This window comes from Dreissena polymorpha, chromosome 10 (assembly GCF_020536995.1).
Source record: "Dreissena polymorpha isolate Duluth1 chromosome 10, UMN_Dpol_1.0, whole genome shotgun sequence".
Lineage (NCBI taxonomy): Eukaryota > Metazoa > Mollusca > Bivalvia > Myida > Dreissenidae > Dreissena > Dreissena polymorpha.
In genome coordinates, this window is record NC_068364.1 from 29,235,923 (window position 1) to 29,251,028 (window position 15,106).

General features: G+C 33.6%; 1 protein-coding gene across 1 annotated transcript; it reads right to left on the reverse strand.

The window, feature by feature from the left end:
* Nucleotides 1-565: 565 nt before the first annotated feature.
* On the reverse strand, nt 566-8,352 carry LOC127846948 (uncharacterized). The gene is made up of 3 exons (XM_052378384.1): nt 7,991-8,352; nt 6,576-7,564; nt 566-6,398 (listed from the first exon to the last, which is right to left on the reverse strand). The coding sequence occupies exons 2-3, from the start codon at nt 7,123-7,125 to the stop codon at nt 6,046-6,048; spliced, it is 903 nt and encodes a 300-aa protein (XP_052234344.1). The 5' UTR covers nt 7,126-7,564; nt 7,991-8,352; the 3' UTR covers nt 566-6,045.
* Nucleotides 8,353-15,106: the final 6,754 nt, after the last annotated feature.

Here is a 15,106-nt window from a genome sequence, read left to right on the forward strand (position 1 = left end):
CACCAAATATTTAAAATGGAATAGACGAGGTCTTTATTTTACTTTATTATATATATCAACAAATCGAACCACAAAAAAGGGCACACACAATATAGATATTTAGGGGTATTAAGAGTAAAAAAATCCGTATGAATTCGCACTTTTTTGTAAATGTACAACTTTCAAACATGCAATGTAGATATATAAATTGGTAGCTGTTTACAAGATACAAAAGAGCTTGAAATTTCATTACAGCAAAGACAAACATATTGGCATAAAATAAAGATAAAGAAATTGAAAGTTCATCATGATTTTTTTTTCAACAATAATATTTTATAGAATGAAAAGAAAATATACAAATACATATCAATTTTCTTTTTTTCAACAAAAATTGATAAAAACTATACACAGGCAAATTTAATAATCATTTAATGTACAAGAATTATTTCTAACTAATTGTAAAATATTATTGATTTCAAGTTTATTCTAAGATATAAATGTTTCAGTAAAATAACCCTAAAAGGCTTTCAAAGGCACAAACACGACAATGGCATAAATAGAGAATAACTCTTATTTATACAAAAAATAAAACATAAATAAATGAATAAACAAATTTTTTTCTAAAAAAATGCTACGGGATAATGCAACATATTAATAAGAAATATACATGATAAAACAAGAATAGATCTCAATAATTACTTAACATAATAAATGTGTAACCGAGTATTAATTATACGATTTATTACGTGGCAAATCTGCCATGAAGCCAGACAAAAGAACACATCAGCATCAACATAGATGTTTGTCATATATTGTACAATCTAAGGAGCATTTAAACATTTCGTTTTGAAAATAAAGTTTATAAATACTCAAAAAAAGGAGAAAAGTTGCATATGTTCATTTCCTGGCATAGATATAAAGTGGTAAAACTTAATGCGTAATTCCAAGAAATAGTTATGGAAAGGAATATCCGCCAGTCCATTTATGTTGCCAAATGAAAATTACATATTGCTAAATGACAATTGCATACTGCTTAATGACAATTGCATTTTGCTTTATTTAATTTGTTATACAATAACTGCGTCTTCCTTGCGTCGTTATGCGTGTTTCTATCAGTTAGTGAAATATTGCTTGCATACTTCTTTATAATGTTTACTCGATGTATGTAAATCATGTATTCTTTCGAGTAAATGACAAATTAATTATTTCTGTTAAATTGTTAATGTGCTTACGGGTGTGGCTATCTTCTTTTTGAGGAACTAGTATCATATCAATACTAAGTATTGCTAGAAACAGGCATTTTTTGTAAGTTCTACTAAGCGAAATGAATAAGCACAAGGCAGCAGCTCACATGAAGTAAGCCGAATGCCGAATGCATTAAGCCGAATGCATTAGTAATACTGAATTCATACACGACGGAGAACCAGAGTTTTCAGTAGTTATCGGTAGTTTTCGTAAAAGGTTAATATTTTTAACAGTGTTGTATTATATATCTACCAGATGAATACCTCTACCGCGTCGTTTCGAACGTATTTTCCACTGTTGTTATTCAGGTAAAGTTTGCTTGTTTATTGTACTGTTTTATAAGGTTAATTGCATACGATTACAAGTAATCCCCATTTCGAAAGTTGATTAGTCATTTAGTTTGTTATTAAGGTCTATTTGAAGTTAATGGACGTAATCTCGTTTTGATTTACACGTCAAACGTCCCATAGTATCATTGTAACGAAGGTGGGTTACGATGATCAAAACGTCTAACTGTTGGCCTGTTTGAATTTAACTATTAATTTCATACTGTTTTCATCGCATATTTTCGTAACACTGTCTTTATGTAATCTAATCGTACAGAGGTTGGTAAAATTGTATCTTATTCAAATTATTCATTTTAATTGTTTTTTACTAGTTTATCTCCATGGAAATTCATATATAGAGGAATTAAATGGTTTCTCTTTTTCATTTTGAATGATTATATTTCTAATACTGTTTTATACTATTATCAATATATGTTGACCATCTTACACCTATTTCTGTTTATTGGGTACGAGATGACTTTGAATAGGTACCAAAAAACAGGTATAAGTTGACCAAATTGGGTTTAAGTTGAACAGTTACCTAACAGGTGTCTTCAAACAGACACATTAAATGAAGTTTTTTCTTTTATAGACTTAAATGGTAGATCTATCTTGTTTTTCTTTGCATAATCTATAATGTTTAGCTCAGTGACTAAGTTAATGTTTACGGTTTGTAACTCAGAGGTCCTGGGTTCGATCCACACATGCTGTGCTGATTGTTTTTCATAGGAGTTTCCTCTTGCGAGACTGCAGAGCCCTAGCCTAGTACTGGTGAAACGCAGGAAGCATAATTAAGTGAATCTTTGCCTTAATGGAAGTTAAATACACGGGCATAAACACCATACAAACAAACACATCAAGGTGTTAGTACATGTAGACTAATAGGGGGGGGGGGAGAAGATTTTCCATAAAGATGGTACTTAGATTATCAAAGCAGATAAGATCATATTTCTGAGAAAAAAGGGTAGAAACTTAGATCAGCAAGTGTGGAATATCTGACTACCGTACGTAACAGTTACTATCTCTCGAATCTATCATTAAACTACATAAGGATGACTTGTTTTTATAAATAAATATAATGCACATGAATACATTTTCAGATATCAGCCATCAGCAAAGAGCAGCTGCTCTTTTAATGCAGGCAGCAGATTTCTTGAATGTCAACACAAGTGACAGGAGTACAGAATACCAGCAGCTGCACCTGCACCAGTAACCTCTGTCAGTAGAACTAGTGCTGCAAAGGCAATTTTTGCACACGACATTACAAGAAGGAGGCATGGACATGCAAATACAGGAACTGTGGCAATGTCAGCACTGGACTATTACACCCTGGTGTAATCAGGTAGGCATCACAAAAGAGGCCTGTGCTAGATATTTTGGAACTACAGTTTATACCACCTTAATTCTTTTTTAATGTAAAGATTTCTATTGTTTTATAATATTCATGCATGAACGTCTTATTTTAAAATTCAAACTTTAAGAAGTCATTTATTATTGAATACTTCCTAATTATTGTTAACAAGACCTTCCTGTACTTTCAATTTGTTCTTGAAACCCCCTTCACAATTAATGATGAGGAAAAATGCTTTTAGCAGCTAACTATAAAAAGGTTTATGGTTTGAGTTCCATAGTTCAGGATATTTCAAACACTTTTGAATTAAAAACAATAATTCCCAAGTGTACCCGTCCTTTGTCCAATTGGGTAAAAACATTGCTGCAATACATAAAATCAGATTCAACAACACGGCACTAATAAGTACTGTATAAATAAACATGTGTATCGAGTTGAGTCAGGTCCAAACTGCAAAGGTTATACCGGTAACTCTTATGGTATCAGCTATGGAATTAAAATGTTTGTTTTTGCCCTTAAATCCAAGGCCAATAACTATTATTAGTTATCAGTAATACAATTGCATATACTTAACGCTTCTTAATAAGGCCTAAGCTCTTGCATAAGTCAAGCTAAATATTAAATGATTTCAACCTTAAAAAGACAAATGTTTTGCATTCACTTCCCTACTGTAAATGCAGGTCTCAGGTTACAACGAACGACCACCTGTTGAAGGAGCTAGACGAGACCCGGGAGGGACACCAGCACAGAGGTGAATCCGATTAACTGGAGCTACAAGCAGCTTAAGAAAAACCTTCAGGGACCAGTCTAAATGTTCTGATAATGATAATAGAGCGTGCTATGTGTTTTATTGCTAAGAATTTTGGCTGCTCTGTATCCAATATCCGAAGCATTGGCTCTAAAATGAAACTGCTTCCACCTACAACTTTGAAACTTCATATGTAGCTGCACCTTGATGATTTCTACACGCCACACCCATTTCTAGGTCACTAGGTCAAAGGTCAAGGTCACCGTGACCTCTAATATAAAACTTTAACATAGGCTCTAAAATCAAAGTGCTTTCACCTACAACTTTGAAACTTCATAATTATTTAGATGCACCTTGATGAGTTCTACACGCAACACCTATTTTTAGGTCACTAGGTAGAAGGTCAAGGTCATTTATTCAAAACTGCAGCCACAGTCGAGCATTGGCACCCGCTATGAGGTGCTCTTGTTACATTTATTTTACACAAATTATAAAACCATGATGAAGTATATGTAATTAACAAATAAAACTCAGTTTTTTTATTGTGCATCCAGGCATTCACATATAACCAGATAGTAATGCAATCTCACATGTATATGTAGGTTTTTAACTTATATTGCACCAGTGTATAAATTGTTTTGAAAACAATTGTATGATCATGGTAAAGTTGCATATGTCTAGTCATAAGCAGTATGTTTGGGATACACTAGCAACAGGACCAGAGGGATTATTTTGTTTTCAGATGATGTTTATGTATAGTGTGTTTCATCCTAATATTTATTTAACCAGCCATGTAATACATATATTTTCTAATAAAATTGTAAAAAAAAGGTTATTCAGTATTAAGATTATGTTGACACGCAATTTCATGATGGATGGCTTCATCCAAAGTCATAACAAGACACACAGCAACACCATAATTGAGCCTCGGTCTGGGAAAATGGGTCTTAATGCATGTGTGTCAAGTGTTAATCAAGGCAAATCAGTGATGAACTTTCCACTAAATGGAATTTTTCCATAAAAAAGTTTCTGGAGGAAAGTGTTGTCCCTGATAAGCCTGTGTTGACGGTACAGGCTAATCTGAGACAACATTTTGAGCACATGCATTGAGTCCATTTTTCCCAGAGCCAGACTCAAATGTTAAAGCAATGCCTGTTACATTAAGTCAAGCAGAAAACAAAACACTTTTTTCTGTTAGTCAATAACTATATAACTTACAATTACCATATTACACATACATATTGTTTGTATACTTAAGTATATGCATGCCAAATTTCATCGGAAAATATTGAATACAAACTTAAATATTTTGAAAATAATCATTTTTGTTTTCTGCTGTTTACACAACAGTGTACAACTGAAAAGTAGACATTTTATACTGCTTCTCTGGTGTTTAAAGCGTTTGCTCTAACCACCTCATCTGCCTGTTCTCACTGGTACACTACATAATGTGTATTTAACAGCTTGTAAGACAACGTTGGCCAGTCTAATGTTAATCATTGAAATCTGTACATATTGACTGCTTTCAGGGAAAACGGGGCTTAATGCATGTCAAATAAGATTAGCCTGTGCACACTGATTATCTGAATCAATTATTCGAAAAAAAACACACACACATCTCGACCTGTGCTTTAAGACACACTCTTTATAAATTTGAATGGGTTGTGGTCATTTTAAACTTGCGGTATAAAAAGCTATAACATAATTTTGAAAACTGAGTTGCGTCTAAGATTATACAACAGCGAACAAATTCAGTGCCTTCAGCGCTTTGATTTACTCTATCACCGCTTTTTACGGAGGATTCCAGAGATAGTCGATGTATCACGGTTCATACCGGAGATTTTGATTTTGATGTTTAGAGTGATCTCCCGGCAATAGTAATTTACGCTGCAATTTGCGCTGGAATTAGTTTTTTTAATACTGGTTCCCCTTTTCGCATTGTGAACTATTTATAATGGCGAATGCAAAAGCGAAGACTAATTCTAAATCAAAGACGCACTAGCAATCGACTTTAGAAGTAATATAGATCCACAAAGATATTAACAACTTGTTAAATTCAGTAGCAACATAGCCAAATGCACACAGTAAAACATAGAACGCCGTTAGAATAAGCATTAATACACATTCAAAAAGTTTAACTGCAGTTGTCAATAAGACACACCAAGTAAAGATATATATGAAGTAATTATAAATTTATCAATCTGTGACAATGATGAAGTGTTTGCATAGCAAATGTAGCTAGGCAAAGTGCAAATACCATGTATCAGAAAGCATATGGCAGTAGTTAAAATAAAAATGTCATTTAACATCATGCATGGACTGGCGGATATTCCCTTCCATAATAATAAAAATAACATTCATACCATGTTCATATAGATGTTGTTCCACTGGAAGCGCTATTTCAATTTCATAACAATGAGTTTATTGTTTTTCTGCATTCCAACGATGATCTGGTGACTGCTGGAGTTGTAGCAGACAGACGAAGGGAGGCTAAGTCCCTCTTTATGTGTAGCTAGAGTGGCCAGTTTCTTTCTCCCCTCACGATCCACCTTTATAACAGTGTAGGAGTAGTATCCACAGACACTGACTTGTCCTGAAGGTGTTACACGTAAACTAGTTGGCCCCTCTAGTTCAGGGTCAGTGAAGGTTGATAGCAGGGTGCCATCTGTGGCCAGTGTTAGGAGCTTGTGATAGTCTTGGTTGGTGACATAGATCCTGTCACCAGTAAGACTCACTGCACATTTGCAGACTACAAATAATAGAACATGTTATGTTTTAACAAATGATTATTAAAGACATTAACACTTAAAATAAATAATTTCATAAATGTTTCTTATAGTTAAAATATCCAAAGGAGCGATGATATAATATAATCTAACATATGTTCCATATAAGCAATATTCAAATATAGTTAAAATTCACTTACCTGTCATGCTATCTGAAATATTCTCATATAGCTTTTTCACAAGTGCCCCAGTCAGGGTGTAGTGGTACAGAGCATGGCCAGACGTGATATACAATGCTCCCTGATGGTGGACAATGTCGGAAGCAGCATGTGGTAACTGTAACTTCCTCCCATACACCAGCTGCCTATTGCTCACAGACATAAACTGCACACCGGTATAACCAAGAGCAACAGCAACCTCACTGGATGTAATTTGGCAGACGTCCAATGGAAAATCAGCCATATCACAGTAATCGGACACCTTGTAATGCTGGCCAAAAAGTTTTAATTTCGCATTGGCGTAATCTGTAACGACGACATGACCACTAGGCAGGCTGTAAATGCCATTAGTGTAACAAGTCTGACTTATGTCAAATGATATGTTCACATAATATTCGGACTTCTTCTTCACTGTCAACACCTGGTTTGGATTCATCTTGAGTGTGAGAATCCTTCCAAGACTAGACTGTTTAGTCAGGTACTGGTCAATGTCAATGTTTGCCTTGAATATCATGGAACGCTGAACCTTCATTGGGTTCTCATCCAGATATAACTCACGCTCGAGTACCTTGTCCAAGTATTTCCTGCTGGCAATGAACTCAATGTCTTTCTTGCTCTTATCACAAAGGTCCTGTACAGCTTGACTGAGTTGTTGCAGTTCATCCTTCAGTCGGATGCAGTTGTCAACGTCTTTTTTTAGAGAGGTTTGCAATGTTATCCTTATTTCATCTAGTTTTTTCAAAATTGAATGTTCTAGTCCATCCAAATCAGCATTTAATTTCTTACGCACCTCTCTGATTTCTTGCAGTTTTTCGCTGTACGATCCCGCCACGAAATGAATGCTGGCCTCTTGTGATCTCTTAAACTTATTTAGTTCAGAAATAATTATTTGAATTTTGTTTGACAACTGCCAGATATCCACTGACAGATTGTTGTCTGATTCAGAAATGAGAGCCACATTCGTACATCGTCTGAAAGACCAACATAAATCCTAACTATCCAATGTCAAAATTGATAAGATATCTAGGTGAAATACAAACATAGGTAAAATCGATTAAATATCAACAAAAATTGGGAATTTATAAACAATTTGGGTCTAATTTAGTCTAAAAATATCATCTTCCAGTTTAAAACCTTTATACATGAAAAATGTACATTACACATTAAAAATGCCTTATTTTGCTATATAGATATCTGGCAAGCAATGTCCTCTAATATAAAACTTCATCATTTATAATTGATAAGAATATCTCTTAAACTGGTTAAAACAATTAAACTCTGATTATGAAACTCTAACATAATTAATATATTTGATTGGCGCAAGCGATATCAATTTCTTTTTTTACAAATGTTGAAACTTGCAACTACCTATAAGCGTATGATAGAGTTTCACTTACCTGTGATTCAGATAAAGACAATCAGAGCAGCACAGCTGTCTGTGGTCCTGGCAGAACAATTTAAGTGTCTTGCTCTTATGAATATCACATTTCAGTAGCAAATTCTCGGTTGTCTTTGTTAAAGGCCATTTATTTCATTGTCCTCTTCCATATGTCACATTGTTTACAAACATTTGATCGTGGTGATAAAGGCATGTTTGACAGAGACACTTCAAACATGTTTCACAAAAAAAATCAGCACTTATTTCGATATTATTACTTTCGCAAACAACACAAGAATAGTCCTTCACAAAGTCTGCACTTTCATTAACAGAAGTCGCCATTTTAAATAGATATTGTGGTCCTCCGATGAAAAAGTTGTGTCTTCACTATTAGTTTGACTACTTTTATGAAATACAACGAGTGTTATCGAAGCCTGAATGTGTTGGATTAGGACACACACAGTATCTTATACGATAAGATTAGGGGCGGGCGCTCATGTCGGTTAGTGTTGTTTTATGAATGAGATTAAAGATCAAAGATGTATGTATCAACGCAATTTTCAGATGCACCACATCCACATCAATAACAATGTTTTGCGCCAGTTTTGATTACCTTCTCATTATTAGATACTTTTGATAATGTTTCAATAGATAAAACAACGAAATAATATGTGAAAATGAAATAAAAACACAAAGAGTAAACTGCCAAACGCGAATTATCAATACGCATTTCAAATATTTATACGTGCATTCTTCATAACACCTCTTTTATTTGTTTCCCGTACATAGCTATCTATTTGACTCAATTATATATCGCGTTGTAAATAATCAAGATCATGCTGAATATGTGAGCCAATCGTTTAGAATTAAATCAATCCAAAATGGTACCTATAATGTTATTGCTCAAAACACTATATGATTTACCTTCCAAATATGCGTGAATATCTTCTTCAAGGTGTTTCTGACCTAAATATAATTCTTGTTTGACCCAAGTTAATGCGATAGCTTTGGAATAACAATTTTGAGACAGGTTGACCAAACACATAACTTGATACCGTGTACGATAGAATGTACACGAGCGATTAAAAGAAAGGTCCTTATTGCACTGTTGGTACAACGGCTTTTGTAAAACTCTGGTTAAACATGTTTAAAGGTCAATATGAAATTTAAAAAAACAACTAATGTTGGAAAAAAATACATCAGGATAGGCAACAACAATACATATGTGCTATAAACTATATAAATAAAAAGAATGCAATATGAATAAATAAATATGAAAATATAGCTTTAAAGTATATTCACTCTTACGCTGGCATTTTGCCAAATATAAAGAGGCATTCACAAAATGTTTTGTTGATTTCCAAGGAAAGAGTGTACAATTGTTTTAACCACTTAGCTTTTTTCTTGAGATAAAATAGTTTCACTCATTTTACATTTTTTTTAAACCAATCCTTCATCCATATTGTCTAATCAACGGATGCAGAATGCGTATTTTGTTTTCGCTATATTACAAACATAGAAAGTCAATTTAATGGTCTGTTATTGTTAATAGGTAAATATTTTTAAGATTGCACATTTCTATTTCACTCGGATGTGGTATTCTTTGTAAAATGAAAATTCCATTTATTTATTCTTGCCTACGGGCATGTAAACATCCACACACGTTATACAGATTTTATTTATTTAAAGAATATCTAAGTTCGAGAAAGGTAATAGCCTTCACCAAAAGTGTTTTCAAAGAGGCAGTCCGTGGATTCAAATCAGTCACCTATAATGTATTTAAGTTGGAATATCAATAACAAAACTTTAATATAGGACGGCAGTACATAAAGAATTCGGAAACTTGGCTCTAATTTTATGGTTTTATGCTTGCCTCTAGGTTGCAATCAAATTATTGAAATGTATGAACAATTCAAAACCAATCCTATAATTAAGTACATGAACATACACGGACAAATATACTTTACTCAGTTTTGTTAAATTTACCTTTCATCTTCCAATCAATGTCAGTAAAAGCTTTCATAAAACTTCTGTTTTGTTCAATATTCCTTTAATCTATCAATGCATATTACATAAAGCTATCATAAAACCTATCAAACAACATTACATTTAGGAATAAATAATCTTAAAGAGTAAGTTATATGATACATGATAATCATTTAAATTTTGTGGTTGGCATGGTACCCATTTAAACATGGGAAAAATGTGTCGTTGTTTTAAGTCGCTATTGGAACTATAAAATAATAATTATTTTGACTACAAAATAAAACGAGTATAGAAAAATTTCCTATAAATTCGAACGCAATTGGTTCATCTGTAGTATCGAGGTGGTTTACTCTTAAATTCATGACTGTCCTTGCACATAATAATGGTTTAACTCCTCGAGATCAATGCTACATGGTCGGCCGTTAATCACGGGCGCCACCTCTTTTAGAGATGCATTAATAAATTAGGCAATGGTTCTACCGAGGTGGCGCTCAGGCCCGGATGTTTTTAAATTTGACGGATAATTTTACAGGGTGATATGGTTTTATATGTTAGTTTTTTTTTTAACATATTTCGCATTATTTGAAAAAATCGAACAATGTAGTGCGATTCAGCAAAATAAATTCATCTAAAAATGTACAGAAACATACAATCACAACCCATTTGGAAACGTGAGGACTTTATAAGTTGTGGCATGGTAGAATTAGTAAAAGCAAATTGATGTATTTTGCCACTGTGACGAGCACATTCCCAGCCAATTAAATTGCTAATTACATAAATCGATTGCCTTGAACATGTACACGTTAATACATGCACACAACATCGGCTTCTAGCCGATCTAATAGATAAATTTGCATTTTTCAAAACGAGATAGAGGTTATGTCAAGGAGGTGGCGCTAAGAATAGGAGATGGCTCCAATGCACATTTACAACAATTTTAGTGACATATTTTATGTTATGGTTGGTATTATGTTTACAGGACTTACATTTATTTTTGTAAGTTGACCACTTCAGCAGATTCGAGTCGCGCGCATTTTTAAGTACAAAAGTAGTTTTCTAATAATGTATTGATAGATTTAAACGTGTGGATTTGTAAGATAAAAACATTTAATATGTATTATACATACAAGTTAACGGGAAAAGACCGAGCTATCTTCATTTGTTGAAGTTGATAGTGGATAATACAAAATATATGAGCCAAATTAAGATTCGTTGATCAAGGCATATTAGTAAATTAAGCATTTGTATTAAGGGATGCAAACTATCGTTTCAGGAAGAAGTATTATCTTATATTTATTTCGTAAATTATCATATTGTATACAGAATTTGCTGTCAATGAACTATTTTGAGAATTTAGTATGGGTTTTATAAAGTTTTACAAATAGTTGGTATATATCGTACAATATATTAATTCATGTTGGTCACTTCTTGAATGAGTTGATAACTTATTTTCAAAAACTACATCTTATTAATTATATAATGTGTTTATATTCTGTAAAGATTTGGGCCTTCGTATGCACGATGAAACATAAAGTAAATGTAACAAATAACATTACCTATCAAAATTACGTCATGTGATGATGGCATTGCGATACGACTGTTAATTGATACATCCCGCATTGGCGCCACCTACTATCAATAGCGCCATCTCCTAGGTTATGTTTTCTTCTCTTTTGACAAAATGCATGATTATATATTACGTCGGAATGAAGTCAATATTTTTGTGCATGCAACATATTATACATGTTGTACGCAATCGTTTGATATCATTAGTCATTTAATGGGGTGGAAATTTGCTCGTCACACAGGAAAAACTCATCGAAATGCTTTATAAAACTCGACCATGCCACATCTTATAAAGGTTCTCGCGTTTTTTAATTGGGTTGGGAATGTATGTTTCTGTACATTTGTGGGTGAATTAATATTCGTTGAATCGCACTACATTGGGTGATTAAAAAAAAAAGTGATATATGCTGACACAAACATATACAACCTTATCACCCCGTAAAATTATCCATGAAATTACAAAACGTCCGAGCCTGAGCGCAACCTCGGAGGTTGCATTGGCTCATATATTAATGCATCTCAAACAAGTAGTGGTGCCCGTGATAAATGGCCGTCTGCTAAAGCTATAAGTCACATACTGTAGGCATTGTTACATCTTCAATTAGGATGGAGGGACTTTTTTTCGGTTTACAATTTGCCATCGTATATCGCTTGTATTGAGCAATAAGGCGAACTGTTTGCAGTATTGTGTGTTGTACAGTCGGTTATTAAATCTTCTCCTCAAGAGGGTCGCATATTCACATCAAGTTTATATTAATCAGAAAAGATACATGCTAACATAATAGAAAACAAATGGCGATTTAAAATTTAAAAAATAAGCAAAACATTTAGCGATAACATTTCAAATGATGTTTTCTCCCAATTAGGACCAGAAGTCTCAGGTGACGATATCTTTTTAAAGTTTCGGGTCACGACATCGATTTGAAGTTTTAAATTAGTCGCTTTAACAACCTGGAAGTCACTAAATTTACAAACGTATAGCCTTGTATGGCGACTGACAGACATACTGACAGTTACTTAACATTACAATGACTAAAACAGTGTGTGTCGGTTATAAAATTGCATACTTGAATCACCAGTTTCTCGAGTTGCCAGTGCCTCATAGATCTTGTTTCTAGTTTCCCTGTTGGCATTTAACACAATTGATCTGAAAAATTGAGAAACATTCCCAGCATCAACAAACATACTGTTAAAAGTCTACTGGGTTCATATTTTCCAATATCCTAAATGAAAACTTGAAAAACGTTAAGTACATAAATGCTTGAAAAAGTCATGGATATTATCAAATTAAACACTTTCGTCATTTGTAAATTACACACTTATAGCACAGGTAGTTTGAAGTGACGAAGATATTTCAAATGAAAGCTAAGCACACAAATGCACGATAAAATGAAGCCGCATTTATTAACACAATGCACCAAAGACACTGAACATCGAACAGCAGAACATAGTATGCAGATAAATCTACTTTTATAACAATAATGACAAGAAATGTTACATGAATTCAATCCAGTACATCAGAAACTACATTGGAAATGTAGACAAGCTAAGAAGAACAAGAAGATAAACAACCTTGAAGTTACGGATGCATGTACAACCTAAAGACCTTTAAATGAAACATCAACTTGTGATTCTATGGGCCTAACATTTGATAGTCATAAGGTAGAGTTAAGGTGACAAAAATATGAACAAACCAATTTCCCAATTTACAAAAATCAATTTATTTGTGAATTAAGAGCAAGTATTCTGAGCCACTAGATTGAAAGAACATCAACTCCGTCTTGCGAACGGGAGGTAATGGGTTCGATCCCACAGTTGGAGCGTTCTTTAGATCTCCCTCAAGATACGAATGGTTCTACCAAGGAAACGGACTTGAGAGCGCTTAAATAAGCCTTAGGCTTTTAATGCAATTTAGCTAAAATAGACAGGTCTAAACTAACCCCATATGGACGCTAGTTTCGCCTTTGAGGATAGAATTTAAAACGATATACTAGTATATAAAAAGTTTGAAACAATGGGAGGTCAACGAACAACTAAAACTCGCTAAATATTGAATGAATTAGTATCGATCACTTAGTCCATTACATAAAGACACGAATATAAATGTACGCATTTTTATAGTCTGATAACCACATGGTTATCCACGGACTGAACAGGCTAATCTGGGACGATAATCTGGAACGATACGGACATGCATTAAGCCCCTTTTTCAACGAGCGCGGCTAATTTATAAGAGATAAATGATGCGCTTGTATTATGTACATGCACGCATGTACGAAATCGAATCACTTTTGTTTTCCTTGAAAGCAGGCAAGTGTTCTTAACTGTGTAAAATTAATCAGTTGGCCTAATAACCTGTTTACTTAAGGCATAAATACAATGCATTTTATATGCAGCATGGTAATACAAGATTTGACAATTATTTAAGAATGTAATTGGTTTTACTTTGTTAACCGTTAACACGTAAATTATAAACGTAAGAATTTTAATTAAAACTAGACGCATTAGTAATAGCGACTGTTCCCGGTTTTGCAAAAGGACAACTCAACAAAACATGTTATAGATTACAAAATAAATGTATGCCTATTGTATTTAAACAAGCAAAATGACGCTCCTGACTAAGACAAATATAAAAAATATATATTCGTTTATTGATAATCATCAATCGAAATCGTTACAATTGTAAAGCGTTTGTAACTGTTTGTATCGATAATTTAGCAAAAACGTGTATAACTGCCGGTCGGTTTTAACTGAATTACAGATTGAACAGCCTACACGGTGTAGTGTTAGCGAGTAAGCTTTTGCTTCTTGAGGTCTCGGGTTCGATCTAACACATTTTTGCATTGTAACTATAATCATTTAAAACTATTCCAAATATTACAGTTCCACTATTTAACCACATAACGATATTTTCAAAAATACGTAAATCTGTAAACAAGTCCACTTAAAGCCTAAAGCTTAAAAGACCTTTGCCGTTTTTCGCAACTCTGCCCTGAGATAAGGATTAACATACAGAATGAATCTTAAAATGTGCTAAATACCCCCAAATACACTCAGATTCTACGGAAAAAGTAACCAAGAAAAAGGTACTTAAACATACCAATACATGCACTCCCACACTTGCAGTAGCTACCTGTAATATAAATATATATGCCATGGATAAATTATTATATACGTATCGATAACATATGAATTTATCTTCAAGCGGTGTCTATAATTTTATGTCGCATCGCATAATTAAAAAATAATTCGTGTACGTAATAGTTTGTTGTCGAATAACCCACGGCCGGAAGTTTAGATGCGTAGATATTAAATCACAGAGTGCGAATTATTCGACAACAAACTCTAACGTACACGAATTATTTCGATTCTAACACGGTTTTTACTTAATATTTATTCATTGCATCTTATTTTTGTTGTGAACTATTTTATATGAAGTTTCGCCCATAAAAATTACTTTCGGCTGTTCTGTCGATCAGATCTCCGCCCTCAATACTTTCATTCATAAAGTACCGGATTATTACGCTGGTGGAAAATGTATCGGCATGTTTTTTGGTTACAGCGCGTGCTTTAAGCTCCGCCA